This window comes from Capricornis sumatraensis, chromosome 8, assembly GCF_032405125.1.
Source record: "Capricornis sumatraensis isolate serow.1 chromosome 8, serow.2, whole genome shotgun sequence".
NCBI lineage: Eukaryota > Metazoa > Chordata > Mammalia > Artiodactyla > Bovidae > Capricornis > Capricornis sumatraensis.
The window spans coordinates 101,410,637-101,430,273 of NC_091076.1; the positions used below are offsets into that span (position 1 = coordinate 101,410,637).

Genomic DNA, 19,637 nt, shown 5'->3' on the forward strand with positions numbered 1-19,637 from the left:
CACTAAACTGTGCGTCCCCTCGTCTCCCTTTGGCCTTTGTCAAATGCAGCTAGGCTGCTCAGCCCCTCTCAGAACCTCCGTCATATCTTCTCTTTGCTTCCTCCCACATGAATTCTCCACAGACTTCTTTACTGGTTGTGTCAATTCTGCTGTTTAATTCGCCTATGGAGCTTCTAATGACTATATTCCATTACAGGTTCTTTTTTTCCCCCTCCAAAATCTGCCTATTTATTAAAAGACCCTAGTTGGTCATTTTTTGAGAAGGAGTAAAAAGGACAGAATACACTGATCTCTTACAACAGGCAAGAAAGTACTTCTGAGGGAAAAAATATCAGGGTTTATTTTTGGACACAATTAAAACAAATTGTTTATTCAGTTATCTTAAACATACTTATTTGTAATGCTCTTCACTCTTTTTCCAGAGAACTCTATTAGTTTCAGTTCTCTGGGAGCCAACCCTCCTTTGTGCCACCTCTGCTTACGTCACTTGAACCTGGGTTAGGAGCAGAGTGGTGCTCCTGGCATGAGTCTTGGTACCCTGGCTGTGAAGGTACACAGAAAGATGCCCTGCAGAAAAGGTTCAGCCTTTGCCGCTTCCAGGCAGGCCCTGGAGATTTCACGCTCCTCACTTGGCTGGTGGCTCCTCCCACATGGGGAATTTCCATTTCTTACAGAGGCTTTTCCTGACTTTCTGCCCAGACGTGGATGGACTGGATTAGCTCTTCTTGTCCTCGTCCAGTGAGTGGGCGGCTTGCTCCACAGGCCTGTTTTTGTGCAGACTTGGGGCTGCACACCTGTGGAGCTCCAGGGTCACTGTGAGGTTCATCCATGACCCACTGTGCCCCTCTGACTTCAGGTGTTGGCATTTGTAGATTTAATTTCCTTTCTTTCAATCTGGCTAGCTCCTCAAAAGTTCAGTGTGTTTGCATCTGAAGTGGGGCCCACTGGTGCTGACTTTGTCCATCACTTTGCTGCACGTCTATCAGCTCAGATGTCTCTCTCAGTCATTTGGCCTCTATCTTACTCACGCTGTATTATTTCCAATGCTCACATAAAGTCTAAATGTAACCACCTTTGATGACGTTTAAATACCACACTTCAGTTGCAACATACCAGTTTTGCTTACCTTTTATAACAATCCTGTTTTTAATGTTTCCTGGATTTTAGAAAAATTTTTTTTAAAATTGTCATTTAGTTTAGAAAACCAACGAGAGGGTAAAACTACACCCAAAAGTTCCTTTCCACAACTAGAGGCACCTATGACTGTGTGAATGAGCTGTTAGATTTCATTAACCATTCTGATCAAATTAAGTTATATTGAGTAATTATTGATACTTAAGGTGTTTATTTTATTCTCTTTACTAAGCTAGGAGCTAGAGGGAGAGAATATAAATATTAATTTAAAAACATTTATTGGGAATTATTTTATATGCTATTCATGGATTACTAATTTTTAAACAACTTAATACAATAAAACATATTTCAAATTTCAACTTTCAATTTTTCCACCACCTCCACTGCCCCAACCCCCTTCCTGATTGATAAAGTGCATTAGCCTACCCTTAGGTCCAGATCCTGCACCGGCCAAAGGAACTGCCAGTACTATGGATGTACAAGTACTCATTGATCTAACTTGGTTGACAGGGTACAAGGCACAGTGGATTCTACTTCACTGCAAAGAAGTGCCCGGAAAGAGGACTCAAGTAAACAAAACCAAACCAGCTTGTGTATCAAGGTTCACTGTGACTTACTTTAAGAAAGCAGCCAGGAAGCAAAGGGTATCGTCCGAGTGAGGCAGAGCTGGGAGTGTAAGTGGGCCCCCATTCCCACCACAGGTCCCTCTGTGTGGAGCAACCTTGCCCAGAGCCCCCAGGAAACGTGTCACCAGAGTGTAACATGCTGGTCCTTACTGGCATGTACGGGTCTGCCAAGACCGAGAGGAAGTACTTGTGGCCATTGTCCTTCACCAGGTCAGCTTGGCATGACTGCGGGGAGAGACACAGGAGAAACAGTGAGTCCAATTCCCAGGAAGGGGCTCCTTTTCCTTCTTGGAATGTATGAACAAACAAATGTGCGATGAATATTTTATGTCTTCATCATTTTCACCTCTCAAGTCCAATTTTCATCTGAAAAAATAGCTGGAACGGCTGTGTACAAATGCATTTTCCCTTGGCTGTGGGGAAAGGGCTGGCATTGCACACACTGTCAGAAGCACAGAGGCTCTGAGGCGTTCTCGAAAGCACCTTCTGGGTACCTGCTGGATGTGGGTACCCTGGCTGCTGGGCTGGCTCCTTCGGAGGCCGTCTGCATCCCGCAGCTCCCATACCTGTCCTCTCTCCTGAGTCAGCCCAGGGCCCATGTGCCTTTCTTCCCACTTCTGAGCGGGGACGTGCCCAACACCAGAAACCACTCAGTTTCTGCAGACCCCAGCCCCTGCCAGAGCTTGTCATACACCTTTGCTTAGACTGATAAAATCTATGTAAACACTATAATTATGAATTATTTGCATCCCATGGTTATATTCCAACAGGTGCTTCCCAGAGGCCTGTCTCCAAAGGAGCAGCTCCAAATGTAAAGTTTGATTTCAGGGCTAAGTGGGCTGCCAGTGTGCAGCTCGTGCCACCTCCTTAGGGCACATGGCATGTGTAGGCACCGTTGTGTCATGTGTTAGCATAGTTTTCAAGCCCCACTAGGTGTCAAGCACTGGCTCAGTCCTGGACACAGACACCCACACCCTGCTCATAGTCCTGGGGAGACTACCGAGCAGCTCTGGCTCACAATGAGACGCTGGGCTTGGGAGGCTCTGGGAGGGGTGGAGAGCTGGGTTCATCCATTAAGGAAGGGCAGACGTGAGAGTGGGGGTAGAGGGTGGGAAAACAGGTGGGAATCCTGCTGGGATATGGAGCCAGGGAGAGGCGGCCAGGGAAGGTAGGAGGCAGAGAGCTTTGACTGCTTCATGGATGGGGTCTTGAAGACACCAGAGGGCACTAGGAATGTGAGGGGGAAGACTGTTGAACTTCAGGTTGAAGAATCACTCTGGCAGCTGCAGTAGAGGGTGAGCTGGAAAGCCGGACTGGGGGTGGTGACCACGTGCAGCAGGGTCAGAGATGGTGGGGAGGACCCTGGAGACTTGAGATTGTTCTAGAGGGATCTGGGTGGGAGAAGCTGGGAAATCTGACTGCTTGGTGAGACCACTAAAGAGGTGGGAGAGGTAGGGGCCGTGTCATTAGAGACTGAGAGGGCAAGGAGTTGGATTTGGGGTACACTGCATCAAGGCACCTCGGAGACATACAGCGGAGCTACCAGGAGGAGGTGAGCCAGGCTGAACTCCTAGATCAAAAGTCATGCACTAACTGGGTGGGAGCCCATGGCCACAAGGTGGAGGGGGAGGTGATCTGGAGCATGAAGGATGAGTTGGGAGACAGGGAAACAGGCGTGTGAGCAGAAGGGGCTCCAGGTGGTACCAAGAAGCAAGGAATCTAAATCTTAGGGAAAGGAACTGGCCCTGAGGCAGTGGGGTCATCAGAAACCCTGCTTCTATAACAGGCTGGCTGATTGGGGGGGCATTTCTGCAGGTGCTGGCTCTTCAAGGGACTTAAACAATTGTGCCTCAGACATTCAGGAATTGACATCCAGGGAGGTGCCCAGTAAGAGAAAGAGAGGCAAAGAAACAGGCTTCATGCCCAGGTTCTCCCTCTTGCAGCTGTGGGACCCCAGTGACATTTGAGAAATCTTTGCTCAACTGGTGGAATCAGATGAAACATCTGACACATGGAAGTGCAATCTGAACACAGGAATGTGACTCATAAATCATGGATGCTCTCGTTCTTGGAAAGCAACCCACAGAATGTGGTCATACTGCTCACTAAGCTTCCTGGATCAATACCCAGAAAAACCGCTTGGTGATTTAGGGTAACGTGTTCACAGGGAGATGTTGAATTCCATCAGCTCCTAGCACGCTCCACTCTAGGGGAAAAAGGCCATTCAAGAAGTAGAGAGGGCTGGAATTTTAAGATCTGAGTTTCTGAGAATAAAAGGAGAAAAGTTACACACTGCAAAACCTTCCTAACTCTGCAGGGCACTGCTGGCTTGAGGGCACGCCCAGTGTGAAACTCTCAGGGGCAGGGTGATTTTGCAGACAGAATCTGCTTTTTACTGCAGCCTGGAGCCCTGACCTCCTCTCTCCCACGCTGGCCTACTTCTCAGGGTGCTCTGATAATGAGGTATTTTTCCTCACATCAATAAACTAGTAAGGTGGTGACTGGACTCAGCTGTTTAAGTTCAGACTGAGCGAGATGGAGGGGGTGGTCAGGGAGCAGGGGTGCTAGGAGCTCAGGTTCGCAGGATAATAATCCCCAAGGGCCAGGGAAGCCAATTAAGCATGCAGCTTTCAAGTCATTCCCATAAGGGATGCCTCGCTTTGAATGAAGGTTTGGATAAATGAGCTAAAAGGTGTCAGCAAGATGTTGTCTGCAGAGGCTCATCCAGAAGGGGCCGGGAGGGCGCACTCAGACGGCGCCTGCAGCACAGTGCCTGCGTCTGGGGACAGGGTTAAGGCGCTGGCACCTGAAAACAAAGCCACTCTCCTTTGTTTTTAAACCAGAGGTGCCAAAGTCAAACCCAGGCCCACACATTTACAGCGACTTTCATAAAACATATCTCGTCACAGAATGATGACGTGTCCCTAAGTCATATCTGCTAATTCGGAAGCTGAGGCACATATGTGAGTAGGTGAAGTGATATAGGAAACGGCAATGGTCTTGTTCGTGTAGAACGACCTCTGTCTGGAAGAGGCTGCCATGCAGGTGGGAACAATAATGTTTTCGGGTCATGTCCACCTTCACTCTCAGAGCTCAGCAACTGTCCTTTTACAACTGGCTTAGAATCACGCCATCAGCCATCCCAGCCCTCTCTGTATCTACTTCTGGGGCCGGAGAGCCGGGGATCTGCAGGGCGCTGACTTCTCAGGATGCTGAGACAGTGGTCACCAGCTGCCCACTCTCCCTCCTGACTTGGCGAAGCGCCTTCTTAAAAGAGAAAACAGTCCTTGAAACTGCAAAGGCCCAGAAATGCAGGCAAGAGACACGTTGCACACACAGGCTGGTGGGAAGCTCCCCTGAGACACGCAGGGCTCCAGCGACCCACACTCCTCCACATGGCTGCTTTTCAAGGGCCCTCTCTCATGTCTGTTTTCTCCCAGATCAAGCTACAGGTTTGACATATTAAGGCCAGCATAGAAAGAGGGTGAAGACGAAGGAGAGCATGAATATGAAATGGTTTTTTCCTAAGCAAGCCCTCCCACCATTGCACACCTGTGTATATATATATATATATGTATGTATGTATTTTTTCCCCTTCTTCTCAGTAGGGAAAAGGCCCTCACTATCACAAATTAGGCAGTCGACTTTCCCACATTTAGGAAAACCGCAGGGGTCAGCACATTCGGAATGCAATGGATAAGCCTCGCACTGGGAAAACCACCTTCATGATCACTGTATCAGGGAATTATATTTTTAATATGAGAAAAAGGGAGGGAGGGGAGGAAGAGAAGAAAAGCGAACAGAGAAGAGGAAGCAAGTACATAGTTCACTGTGGCTGAAGATGCAGTCTGCAAACTGATTTCAGGAGGCAGCAGAGACCAGGACGAGCCCAGAGACCACAGACTCTGGCTTCTGCGAGGGTAAGTTCACAGGGCAAGGGCAGGTGCGCCCCCTCAGAATATTCTGGCAAAGAATGCTGTGGGGGAAGCCCTACCTTCATTCTCCTTAATGCAGATTATAATGTCTGTCTCCTGGGGAGCAGGAAGACACAAACAGCACAGATCAACAGACCACCAGACACGATGCATCAAATGAGGCCCAACCAGCAGGACAGTCCTGAGCAGTGTCACCAGTGGACACAGCCACTCATGTTCTGATGTGAATACGGAGAAAATCACAGAGCGGGGAGTCCTGTTTCCTGTCCTCGGGTTGCAGAATTCACTCCCTGGGATGAGGAAAGGATGCTGGAGAGGTGAGCTGGGTTCACACAAGAGTCAGAAGCACTGGACTGAGCCCTGACCCACTGCCACCAGAACATTAGAATTGTCTCCAGACAAATGCAGGACTACGTTGAATTGTTCGTACACCAAGAGTCTTAAAAACAGCTCGTGGCCATAAAACTAGTAGTGCTTGAGAAAATAATCCCAGAGTGGGGGTTCTGCTCACTGCAAACAAGAGCTCACTGTTCTTCAAACCCAGGGGCACAGTCCCTCCCAGGCAGTGAAAGACAAATGTCCTTCTGCACAACTCAAAGGCCTGGCACAATGGCCTTCCCACTTGCTAAGTGCAGTAAGATATTTATATACATATACAGGTTTTCATTTTCCAACAAATGGTTTATTACTTTAAATGTTCTCATGTCAGATGCTCTTGTGTTGAAGGTAAACTTCAGAATGAATGGAAACCAGGAATGTTGAAATAACTGTTATCAGTGGGAAAATCACACATACACGAATGCTTTTATGCCTCTGATCTACTTTTTTGTATGTGTTCTAAAATTTATAAATGTAGGGATTTCCTGGAAAATCCAGAGGTTAGGACTCAGTGTTTTCACTGCCGTGGCCCTGGATTCAATGTCTAGTTGGGGAACTAAGCTCTTCCAAGCCACGTGGTGTGGTAAAAAGAGAACAAAAATTTGTGCATGTATTACAGTTCAGTTCACTCACTCAGTTGTGTCTGGCTCTTTGTGACCCCATGGACTACAGCACGCCAGGCTTCCCTGTCCATCACCAACTCCTGGAGCTTACTCAAAGTCATGTTCATCAAGTCAGTGATGCCATCCAAATATCTCATCCTCTGCTGTCCCCTTCTTCTGCCTTCAATCTTTCCCAGCATCAGGGTCTTTTCCAATGAGTCAGTTCTTCACATCAGGTGCCCAAAGTATTGGATTTTCAGCCTCAGGATCAGTCCTTCCAATGAATATTCAGGGTTGATTTCCTTTAGGATTGACTGGTTAGATATCCTTGCAGTCCAAGGGACTCTCAAGAGTGTTCTCCAACACCACAGTTCAAAAGCATCAATTCTTTTGGCACTCAGCTTTCTTTATAGTCCAACTCTCACACCCATACATGACTACTGGAAAAACCACAGCTTTGACTAGACGGACCTTTGTTGGCAAAGTATGTCTCAGCTTTTTAATAGGCTGTCTAGGTTAGTCACAGCTTTTCTTCCAAGGAGCAAGTGTCTTTCTTTTTTTCTTTTATTATTATTATTTTTTTAATTAATTTTTTTTTATTTAATTTTAAAATCTTTAATTCTTACATGTGTTCCCAAACATGAAACCCCCTCCCACCTCCCTCCCCATAACATCTCTGTGGGTCATCCCCATGCACCAGCCCCAAGCATGCTGTATCCTGCGTCAGACATAGACTGGCGATTCAATTCTTACATGATAGTATACATGATAGAATGCCATTCTCCCAAATCATCCCACCCTCTCCCTCTCTCTCTGAGTCCAAAAGTCCGTTATACACCGCTGTGTCTTTTTTCCTGTCTTGCATACAGGGTCGTCATTGCCATCTTTCTAAATTCCATATATATGTGTTAGTATACTGTATTGGTGTTTTTCTTTCTGGCTTACTTCACTCTGTATAATCGGAGGAGCAAGCGTCTTTCAATTTCATGGCTGCAGTCACCATCTGCAGTGATTTTGGAGCCCCCCAAAATAAAGTCTGTCACTGTTTCCATTGTTTCCCCATCTATTTGCCATGAAATGATGGGACCAGATGCCATAATCTTAGTTTTTTGAATGTTGAGGTTTAAGCCAGCTTTTTCACTCTCCTCTTTCACTTTCATCAAGAGGCTCTGTAGTTCTTCACTTTCTGCCATAAGGGAGGTGTCATCTGCATGTCTGAGGTTATTGATATTTCTCCTGGCAACCTTGATTTCAGCTTGTGCTTCATCAAGCCCGGCATTTTACATGATGTACTCTGCATGTAAGCTAAATAGACAGGGTGACAATATATAGTCTTGACGTACTCCTTTTCCAATTTGGAACCAGTCCAATGTTACATGTCCAGTTCTAACTGTTGCTTCTTGACCTGCATACAGATTTCTCAGGAGGCAGGTAAGGTGGTCTGGCATTTCCATATCTTGAAGAATTTTCCACAGTTTGTTGTGATCCACACAGTCAAAGGCTTTGACATAGTCAATAAAGCAGAAGTAGATATTTTTCTGGAACTCTTGCTTTTTCTACAACCCAACGGACATTGGCAATTTGATCTCTGGTTCCTCTGCCTTTTCTGAATCCAGCTTGAACATCTGGAAGTTCACAATTCACGTACTGTTGAAGTGTGGCTTTGGAGAACTTTGAGCATTACTTTGCTAGCGTGTGAGATGAATGCAATTGTGCAGTAGTTTGAACATTCTTTGGCATTGCCTTTCTTTGGGATTGGCATGAAAACTGACCTTTTCCAGTCCTGTGGCCACTGCTGAGTTTTCCAAATTTGCTGGCATATTGAGTAGCAGTGCTTTCACAGCATCATCGTTTAGGATTTTAAATAGCTCAACTGGAATTCCATCGCCTCCACTAGCTTTGTTCGTAGTGATGCCTCCTAAGGCCCACTTGACTTCGCATTCCAGGATGTCTGGCTCTAGGTGAGTGATCACACCATCATGGTTATCTGGGTCATGAAGATCTTTTTTGTATAGTTCTTCCGTGTACTGTTGCCACCTCTTCTTGATATCCTCTGCTTCTGTTAGGTCCATACTGCTTCTGTCCTTTATCGGGCCCATCTTTGCATGAAATGTTCCCTTGGTGTCTCTAATTTTCTTGAAGAGATCTCTAGTCTTTCCCATTCTGTTGTTTTCCTCTATTTCTTTGCATTGATCACTGAGGAAGGCTTTCTTATCTCTCCTTGTTATTCTTTGGAACTCTGCATTCAGATGGGTATATCTTTCCTTTTCTTCTTTGCCTTTAGCTTCTCTTCTTTTCTCAGCTATTTGTAAGGCCTCCTCAAACAACCATTTTGCCTTTTTGCATTTCTTTTTCTTGGGGATGGTCTTGATCACTCCCTCCTGTACAATGTCACAAAGCTCTGTCCATTGTTCTTCAGGCACTTTGTCTATCAGATCTAACCCCTTGATCTGTTTGTCACTTCCACTGTATAATTGTAGGGGATTTGATTTAAGCCATACCTGAATGGTCTAGTGGTTTTCCCTATTTTATTCAATTTAAGTCTGAATTTTGCAATAAGGAGTTCATGATCTGAGCCACGGTCAGCTCCTGGTGTTGTTTTTGCTGACTGTATACAGCTTCTCCATCTTCGGCTGCAAAGAATATAATCAATCAGATTTTGGTATTGATCTGGTGAGGTCCATGTGTAGAGTCTTCTCTTGTGTTGATGGAAGAGGGTACTTGGTATGACCAGTGTGTTCTCTTGACAAAAGTCTATTAGCCTTTGCCCTGCTTCATTCTGTACTCCAGGGCCAAGTTTGCCTGTTATTCCAGGTATCTCTTGACTACCTACTTTTGCATTCCAGTCCCCTATAATGAAAAGGGCATCTTTTTTAGGTGTTAGTTCTAAAAGGTCTTGTAGATCTTCATAGAACGGTTCAACTTCAGCTGCTGGTTGGGGCATTGACTTGGGTTAATGTGATATTGAATGGTTTGCCTTGGAAATGAACAGAGATCATCCTGTCGTTTTTGAGACTGCATCCAAGTACTGCATTTCAGACTCTCTTTGTTGACTCTGAGGGTTACTCCATTTCTTCTAAGGGATTCTGGCCCACAGTAGTAAATATAATGGTCATCTGAGTTTAATTCACCCATTCCATTCCATTTTAGTTCACTGATTCCTAAAATGTCGATGTTCACTCTTGCCATCTCCTGTTTGACCACTTCCAATTTACCTTGATCCATGGACCTCACATTCCAGGTTCCTATGCAATATTGTTCTTTACAGGATTGGACTTTATTTCTGTCACCAGTCACATCCACAACTGGGTGGGGTTGCTTTAGCTCTGTCTCTTCATTCTTCCTGGAGTTATTTCTCCACTGATCTCCAGCAGCATACTGGGTACCTACCGACCTGGGGAGTTCATCTTTCAGTGTCCTATCATTTTGCCTTTTCATACTGTTCATGGGGTTCTCACGGCAAGAATGCTGAAGTGGTTTGCCATTCCCTTCTCCAGTGGACCACATTTTGTCAGAACTCTCCACCATGACCTGTCAGTCTTGGGTGGCCCTACACGGCATGGCTCACAGTTTCATTGAGTTACACAAGGCTGTGGTCCATGTGTATTTAAAGGTTCAAAAATCAATATGCCACCAAAAGGTATAGAATGAGAAGCTTTTTTCCATCTCCTGTCCCTGTAAGGGGTACAGGGAGTCAGTATATCATATCTTAACATAGAGAATATGACATCTGGGTCAAAATGAAAATAAATATTAAATTAAATGTTAGCTTAAAAGACACTCTTCCACCACTATGTTTAATCACCTTATTAGTTTCTTATATATTCTCTTGACTAAACATAAGTAAATATGAATATACAGACCAAACTGCTCTCTCCTTCAGCACAGGACCTCCTCTACCTGGCTCTGCCTCTTGCATTTCCTCACCTAGGAGGTCTTGCCATTCGGGCTCAGAGAGAGCCTCCTCCATCTTCCCAGCTAATGCACAATATCCCACTGCAGAGCAGCACTGCTCACATACCCAGTCTCCTGTGGTGCCGGGACCTGTGATCTGAACCAGTCCCTTGTGATTACACCCGCTACTGCCATGCATAAACTTCTGCCTGCTATCTCATACATCTGCAGATAAAGCTGTTAAATTGTGCTCCCAAATGTGACACTGCTAGATCAAAGGGTAAATGCATTTCTAATTTTGACAGATATTACCATTTTGTATTTTCAAAACAGAGCACATTGTAAAATACTTGACTTTTTGCCAATCTGAGAAGTGAAAAGTGGTATTTCAGTGCAGTATTACTGTGCACTTATTAGGAAAAAGATTGAGCATTTTCATAAATCTAAAGGCCATTTGTATTCTGCTTTCTTTGAACTGTTGGTTTGCGTACACTGACCATTAGATTGTTAAGTGTTTTTCTTGACTTCAAGAAGCTCTTTATATATTAAGGAGGCTAGTTTGTCCATAATCCAGCTCCACAGTGCTCTTTATGACTGAACCTTCAGAGTTAGTTTTGAGGTATGTAGGATTGATTCCCTGTCATTATTCTTCCTACACATAATTTCCCTGGCTATTTCTATTTATTTCTCCACAGGAAGTTTAGAAAATGTCTAGTTTCAGATAGAAAAGCCTGCTGGTGATTTTGGAGGGAATCTATTAAAGTTTAAATTAATTCAGGGAACACTGATATATTTATGATGATGAATCCTTCTGTAAGTGAACAGGGATGCTTTCACTTGTTCAAGTTGATTCTTGTGTTCTTCAGGATTTTTTTTTTTTTCGCTGCTCTTCGTGGGTGGCATGCAGAATCTTAGTTCTCTGACTAGGGATCAGACCCATGCCTTCTGCAGTGGAAGCCTGGCACCCTAACCACTGGACTGCCAGGGAACTCACAGGAATGCTTAAAGTTTTCTTCACAGAGGATTTTCATGTTTCAGGTCAAGTTTATTTCCAGTTTTAGGTTTCTTTTATAAATGGGGTGCATATATCTTTTTTCCTTGCATTTATCTTCTAACTGGTTGCTTCTTTTGATTTCTGTGTATTAAAGTCTTTAACCTCACTAAGTTCTCTCATTAGTCCAATTTAATTTATTCCATTGGGCTTTCTAGGCACATAATCATATCATTTGCAAACTCTAATGGTTTTGCTTCTACCTTTGTAATTTTTACATCTTTAGTCTCTTTCTCTTGTCTAATTGTATTAACCGATAGAGACAGTGTTGGCTAACAACCTCGCCATTCAATTCTCTACCTGCTCAAGCCTATCAGAGAGTCAGTTGGTTCCTGTGCACCCACACACCGGCCCTGGGACCTTCAGCTCTGCTCTGGGCTGATTTTGGTCAAGGCCTAATGAGCTGCCTCCACGCTGGAGGGACCTTGCTGCTAGGCTGCACCCCATTACCCAGAACTCAGCTGCGATTCCTAGGACTCATTTAAACCATCTGATATATTTCTGTAGCATAGATCTAGTAATAATATCATCCCTGCCAGGCCCTAAAACCACCATCCCTCAGGGTCACACTGAGCCACATCATACAAGGTCCCCTGCCTGGTGCCAGACTCAGCGGTAGCAGGACTGAGCAGTGTTTCTAAAGAAGCCCCCGCCAAGAGCCTCCTCCCCTAGACAGGAGCTCTTGCACACTGGATTGTCTTTGCTGTTACTGCCTTCATGTGTGCGCATCTCGGCTCACGGCACCCTCACCTCCCACTGGAGGCAGAGTGCCCTCCCTCCCCAGCCATCCCTCCCGCCTTCCTCTTTGATCCCAATTTGAGTCGCTGCCTTTGGGTTAGCACTTTGCACCTTCTACCTTCTCTGCTAGACTTCCAGCTCTTTGAGGACAAGGACCCACAATGCAGCCTTTCTACCAGAGGCCCAGTGAGTGTTTGCTGACTGCATAAATGAACTGATATGTGTACCAAGAAGTAGGCCAGTTCCTAACCATGTGCCCGTCACATCCACTAGCTGCTGCCCCATGAAACAACGAGGGAACAAACCTCCCTGGATCAGTGCTGCCGAGGTCCAGCCTGTCCCTGACCCTGGAACCTGGGTCACTGCCAGGTGCAAAGAACATGCCCAGGAGTACTGGGCAAGAAAGGTGCCTGAGCTGGTGCTTTCTGGGCCAATCAACCCAGCCTTGATTTCAGGCTCCACACAAACTATGATTGCCCTTTTATAAAACTTTTGAGACTTGGCCGTGTGGGCTCTGCTTTCTGGCTGACCAGCCTTTGCCCACCCACCCACCCCCAACTGAAATCAGTACTGCAGAGGTGGTGATTAATGCAGCCTGACAATTAATCACGCAGCCCTCTAGTCTCTGAATTGCCCTTGGCGACAGACTGATGCATTGGGAAGTTCCTTGCAGCCTGAGTCACTGCACCCATTCATCCTGCAAAAGGGCGATCTGTCACCTCCACAGCAGCACACGGTCCAATCTGCCATTGCGGGGCTGAGTTGCCTGCATGGGGAGGGCAGGTGACAGCCTCCTACGTCCTTCCTTCAGCTTTTCACTTCACTCTTGGCAACTCCAGGTATCTAAACAACTGCCTCCCTCCTGACCGACAGAGACAACCCAGCTGCAACCTGACCTGTCATCAATGAGCATGTCTAGCAGGGCCTGGCCTCCTCCCAGGTGGTCTTGGGGCTGAACTAGCATCAGGACAGGCAGGCTCAGCTCCTGGGACATGGGTGAGGTCTCTGCTTTGCTGGCCCACAGTTCTCCAGGAGGGTGGATCTGACTCTCCTCCCAGAGAAAAACCCACTCCCAGGGCTTCTGAAAAGCAGCCACCTCGTTTAACCAGGAAGACAACTACGAAGAGGCCATTCTGAACAACAATTCTACCAAAAACTCTTGTTTTACCAAAAAACTCTTTGTCCCAGAAAATCCATGGCAGGGGACTGTAGGTGATCCCTTCCTTCCTGCTAGTGTTGGAGGGTCCTCTGAGGAGGCAGGCGGCGGATGTGGCTCACTGTGGAGATGGGGACACTGTCCAGTGGCAGCTCTGGCGAGTGCTTGTTGACCTGGGTCATCTAGGAGGTCACCATTTTCTGACCAAGCTGTATCATGTTGATGTAAAGTATTAACAAGAGGAGAAATTGGGTGTGGGACATATGGGAACTCTGTTTACTATTAACTTTTCTTTAAAATTATGATAAAAATACATTTTATTAACATAAAAACTAGGAATAAGGCAGGACACAAACAAACTCCTGGCATAGGAGGTGTGTATGCCCCAGATCCTCACAGGACCAGACCAAGGGCTGCTCTGCCTTCAGCGATGGACCATTAAGAAAGCAGGTTTTGAACAGCAGATCCTCTGGCCCATGTGATCACATTCTGATCTGGGTGATGATTACCAGATGGTCAATACCGAAATCAGACTAATTATATTCTTTGCAGCCGAAGATGGAGAAGCTGTATACAGTCAGCAAAAACAACACCAGGAGCTGACCGTGGCTCAGATCATGAACTCCTTATTGCAAAATTCAGACTTAAATTGAATAAAATAGGGAAAACCACTAGACCATTCAGGTATGGCTTAAATCAAATCCCCTACAATTATACAGTGGAAGTGACAAACAGATCAAGGGGTTAGATCTGATAGACAAAGTGCCTGAAGAACAATGGACAGAGCTTTGTGACATTGTACAGGAGGGAGTGATCAAGACCATCCCCAAGAAAAAGAAATGCAAAAAGGCAAAATGGTTGTTTGAGGAGGCCTTACAAATAGCTGAGAAAAGAAGAGAAGCTAAAGGCAAAGAAGAAAAGGAAAGATATACCCATCTGAATGCAGAGTTCCAAAGAATAACAAGGAGAGATAAGAAAGCCTTCCTCAGTGATCAATGCAAAGAAATAGAGGAAAACAACAGAATGGGAAAGACTAGAGATCTCTTCAAGAAAATTAGAGACACCAAGGGAACATTTCATGCAAAGATGGGCCCGATAAAGGACAGAAGCAGTATGGACCTAACAGAAGCAGAGGATATCAAGAAGAGGTGGCAACAGTACACGGAAGAACTATACAAAAAAGATCTTCATGACCCAGATAACCATGATGGTGTGATCACTCACCTAGAGCCAGACATCCTGGAATGCGAAGTCAAGTGGGCCTTAGGAGGCATCACTACGAACAAAGCTAGTGGAGGCGATGGAATTCCAGTTGAGCTATTTAAAATCCTAAACGATGATGCTGTGAAAGCACTGCTACTCAATATGCCAGCAAATTTGGAAAACTCAGCAGTGGCCACAGGACTGGAAAAGGTCAGTTTTCATGCCAATCCCAAAGAAAGGCAATGCCAAAGAATGTTCAAACTACTGCACAATTGCATTCATCTCACACGCTAGCAAAGTAATGCTCAAAGTTCTCCAAAGCCACACTTCAACAGTACGTGAATTGTGAACTTCCAGATGTTCAAGCTAGATTCAGAAAAGGCAGAGGAACCAGAGATCAAATTGCCAATGTCCGTTGGGTCTTAGAAAAAGCAAGAGTTCCAGAAAAACATCTACTTCTGCTTTATTGACTATGTCAAAGCCTTTGACTGTGTGGATCACAACAAACTGTGGAAAATTCTTCAAGATATGGAAATGCCAGACCACCTTACCTGCCTCCTGAGAAATCTGTATGCAGGTCAAGAAGCAACAGTTAGAACTGGACATGTAACATTGGACTGGTTCCAAATTGGAGAAGGAGTACGTCAAGGCTGTACATTGTCACCTTGTTCATTTAACCTATATGCAGAGTACATCATGTGAAATGCCAGGCTGGATGAAGCACAAGTTGAAATCAAGGTTGCTGGGGGAAATATCAATAACCTCAGATATGCAGATGACACCATCCTTATGGCAGAAAAGAAAAGAGGAAGTAAACAGCCTCTTGATGAAAGTAAAAGAAGAGAGCAAAAAAGCTGGCTTAAACCTCAACATTCAAAAAACTAAGATTATGGCATCTGGTCCCATCATTTCATGGCAAATAGATGGGGAAACAATGGAAACAGTGATAGACTTTATTTTGGGGGGCTCCAAAATCACTGCAGATGGTGACTGTGGCCAAGAAACTGAAAGACCCTTGCTCCTTGGAAGAAAAGCTATGACCAACCTAGACAGCATATTAAAAAGCTGAGACATTACTTTGCCAACAAAGTCTGTCTAGTCAAAACTATGAACTTTTCCAGTAATCGTGTACGGATGTAAGAGTTGGACCATAATGAAAGCTGAGCGCCAAAGAACCAATGCTTTTGAACTGTGGTGTTGGAGAAGACTCTTGGGGGTCCATTGGACTGCAAGGAGATCCAAGCAGTCAATCCTAAAGGAAATAAACCCTGAATATTCACTGGAAGAAGTGATGCTGAAGCTCCAATACTTTGGGCACCTGATGCGAAGAACTGACTGACTGGAAAAGAGGCTGATGCTGGGAAAGATTGAAGGCAGGAGGAGAAGGGGACGACAGAGGATGAGATGGTTGAATGGCATCACTGACTCGATGGACATCAGTTTGAGCAAGCTCTGGGAGCTGGTGATGGACAGGAAAGCCTGGTGTGTTGCAGTCCATGGGGTCACAAAGAGGCAGACATAACTGAGCAACTGAGTGACGTGAGTCATCTTTGGATGGAAGAGGAAGCTAACCCGCCTCTTTTTCAACTGTGAGCTGGAGATGGGAACAAGAGGGGATACAGGTACAGGAAGAGAGGCAGTGAACTGGGACGACATCACTGCAGCTAGAACAGCACAAGTTTTGAGGCTGGGAAGGAGAACTAGCACAGATGTTGGGCAGGGGGAGGGAACGGTTACAGAAATAAACCCCTGCTAATCCCTGATCCGGTTTTTACTCACACATGTTTCTTCTTGGGACCAGGAGAGCTAGTACATACAGTGAAGCTCTCTGTGTTCCCAAATCTGTATGTCCTTCATCTGTACCGACATACAAGGATTTTCCAAATTCAGTGACATTGTGTTCTTGGAGTCCCCTGGTGGCGCTATAAATAAAAGCTTATTAGCTGTAACTAGGGAAGGTCTCACTTTCATGCACTGGAGAAGGAAATGGCAACCCACTCCAGTGTTCTTGCCCGGAGAATCCCAGGGACGGGGGAGCCTGGTGGGCTGCCATCTATGGGGTCACACAGAGTCGGACACGACTGAAGCGACTTAGCAGCAGCAGCAGCAGGGAAAGTCTGCCTGAATTACGTATTAACTGTGTCTATGAAAAAAACCCCAATTAACTAGAATCTAGTTTACAAAAATCTTTTACTGTCTCCCTTCTCTTCATCTTGTTAATGAGCAGAAAGACAGATAACAAACCCTTGGCTGGCCAAATGATGTCTCTGCATGATGTATAATCTTTTAAAAATATATTGTGGACTCTGAGTTGTTAAATTTTGATTTACAATTTTTGCATCTGCCTTCACCAAGGATACTGATCTGTAGTTTTCTTACTCTGGTTTTTGGTATCAAGGGAAGGCAAGTCTCATAGGATGATATGGGAAGATGTTTCTTTGCCATCTATATATTTCTTCATTAACGATTGGGTAGAATTCAACAATGAAGCCATCTGAACCTGGAGTTTTCTTTGCAGGAAAGTTTTAAATCAGAAATCGAATTTTAAAACTAGATACAGTGCTATTCAGATCATCTGTCTTCTTAAGGGAGCAGCTTGTGTCATTCAAGGAGTTAGTTTCATCAAAACTATCAAAAGCTTTGGCTTCAAGTTGTTCATAAATTCCTTCACTATACCTTCAACGTCTCCAGAACCTGTGATGCCACTTCTCTCATTCCTGATTTGGGGTTTTATGTCTTTTTTCTGTTTCCTTCTCAGTGTGAGTAGTTATTGATCTGCTCAACGAATCTAGCCTTCGGTTAAGTGGATTTTGTCCACTGCTTTTCTGTTCTCTTTTTCATTGACCTCTGCAGTGATCTTTTTTAAAATTAATAAATTTGTTTATTTTTGGCTGCGCTGGGTCTTCACTGCTGCACTTGGGCTTTCTCTAGCTGCAGGGAGCAGGGGCTACTCTTTGTTGTGGTGTGAGGGCTTCTCATTGCGGTGGCTTCTCTTGTTGCAGAGCACGAACTCTAGAGCATGGGCTCAGTACTTGCGGCACACGGGCTTAGCTGTTCCGTGGCATGTGGGATCTCCCCAGACCAGGGATCAAGTCCATGTCCCCTGCATTGGCAGGCGGGTTCTTAACCACTGGGCCACCAGGCAAGTCCCCACAGTGATCTTTACTATTTCCTTTCTCCTACCTACTTTGGGTTTAACCTGCTTTTCTTTCACTAATATCAAGTCCTTTGACCATTTGTAAGTCAGGGTTTTTTTGAATTGTAAGTCAAGGCTATGGTTTTTCCAGCAGTCAGGTATGGATGTGAGAGTTGGACTGTGAAGAAGGCTGAGTGCCGAAGAATTGACGCTTTTGAACTGTGGTGTTGGAGAAGACTCTTGAGAGTCCCTTGGACTGCAAGGAGATGCAACCAGTCCATTCTGAAGGAGATCAACCCTGGGATTTCTTTGGAAGGAATGATGCTAAAGCTGAAACTCCAGTACTTTGGCCACCTCATGTGAAGAGCTGACTCATTGGAAAAGACTTTGATGCTGGGAGGGATTGGGGGCAGGAGGAGAAGGGGACGACCGAGGATGAGATGGCTGGATGGCATCACTGACTCGATGGACGTGAGTCTGAGTGAACTCCGGGAGTTGGTGATGGACAGGGAGGCCTGGCGTGCTGCGATTCATGGGGTCGCAAAGAGTCGGACATGACTGAGCGACTGAACTGAACTGAACTGAAGAGATCCTTTTATTTGACCCCTTAACAGATAGGTGAGTTGCAAATATTTTCTCCTATTCTAAAGATTGTTTTTTTTTCATTTTGTTGACTGTTTACTTTGTTATGCAAAAGAGTTTAGTTTGATGCAGCCCATTTATTTATTTTATACATAATTCTTATAATTAGAAATAAATATGATTTAACATATCTATGTTGCTTGTTAGTTTATTTATATAACATTTATACTTTAATATTATATATTTTATATATTTATATTGCTTCTTAAATTTTGTTTTATAATTAAAATATTTTAATTATTTATTATGACAGAGGATGAGATGGTTGGATGGCATCACTGACTCGATGGTCATCAGTTTGAGCAAGCTCTGGGAGTTGGTGATGGACAGGGAAGCCTGGTGTGCTGCAGTCCATGGGGTCACAAAAAGTTGGATATGAATAAGCAGCTGAACTGAATTGACCTGAATCATTTATGTAAAAGTATACAAGTCTCCAAGTGTCCTTGATTTTCTTATTATCTATTTTGATTTTGCATTTGATTCCACTATGGTTGTAGAATACAGTGTGTAAGATTCCAGTTCTTTTAAATGTGTCCTGGTTTGTTCTATGACACAGGATGAGGTCCATCATGGTGTACATCCTTGGCACATGGAAAGAACAAGAGGTCTGCAGTCATATGAAGTGCCGTCCAGCTGGTGGATGGGCCTGTTCAAGCATTTGAGAGAACCTCCTTGGTTCCACTTCTACTTGTTCTGTCATTTACTGAAAAGAGAATGCTGGATTCTCCAGGTGTAATCATGGATTATTTACTGCCATCCCACAGTTCCACCAGTTTTCATTTTATGTGTTTTGAAATACTGTTATTAGGTGAATAAACATTTAGACTGTACTGTTCTCATGATGGGTGAACTCCTTTAGCATTAGCAAACAACTCTGTGTCCCTGGTAATATTCTCTGCTCTGAAACCTACTTTGACATATTAATAGGGGCATTCTCACCTTCTTTGCTTAGTGGCAACACATGTTTTTGCTTTTAATCTATTTGTATCTTATGTTGAAAGTACATTTAAGATCATATAATTTTTAAAGAATCCAATTTGACAGTCTCTGCCCTATAATTGGGTATTTAGACTATTTACATTGTGATTATTTATATATATATGGTTATGCTTAAGTCTATTGTTTTGTTAACATTTTTGGTA

At 44.7% G+C, this 19,637-nt stretch overlaps 1 protein-coding gene and 1 pseudogene across 2 annotated transcripts in view; both read right to left on the reverse strand.

Moving 5' to 3' along the window:
* The window catches only part of RPTOR (regulatory associated protein of MTOR complex 1), a 321,928-nt gene that overhangs the window by 53,392 nt on the left and 248,899 nt on the right, over positions 1–19,637 (reverse strand). Inside the window, exon 14 of one of the 2 annotated variants that reach the window (XM_068976431.1) lies at positions 1,911–1,985. The exons of the other annotated variant lie outside the window; for it this stretch is intronic. Within the exon in view, the coding sequence (XP_068832532.1) occupies positions 1,911–1,985 (75 nt within the window). The remainder of the gene's footprint in view (positions 1–1,910; positions 1,986–19,637) is intronic. 2 annotated transcript variants of the gene reach the window in all.
* Positions 5,365–5,509, reverse strand: LOC138084930 (U1 spliceosomal RNA; annotated as a pseudogene).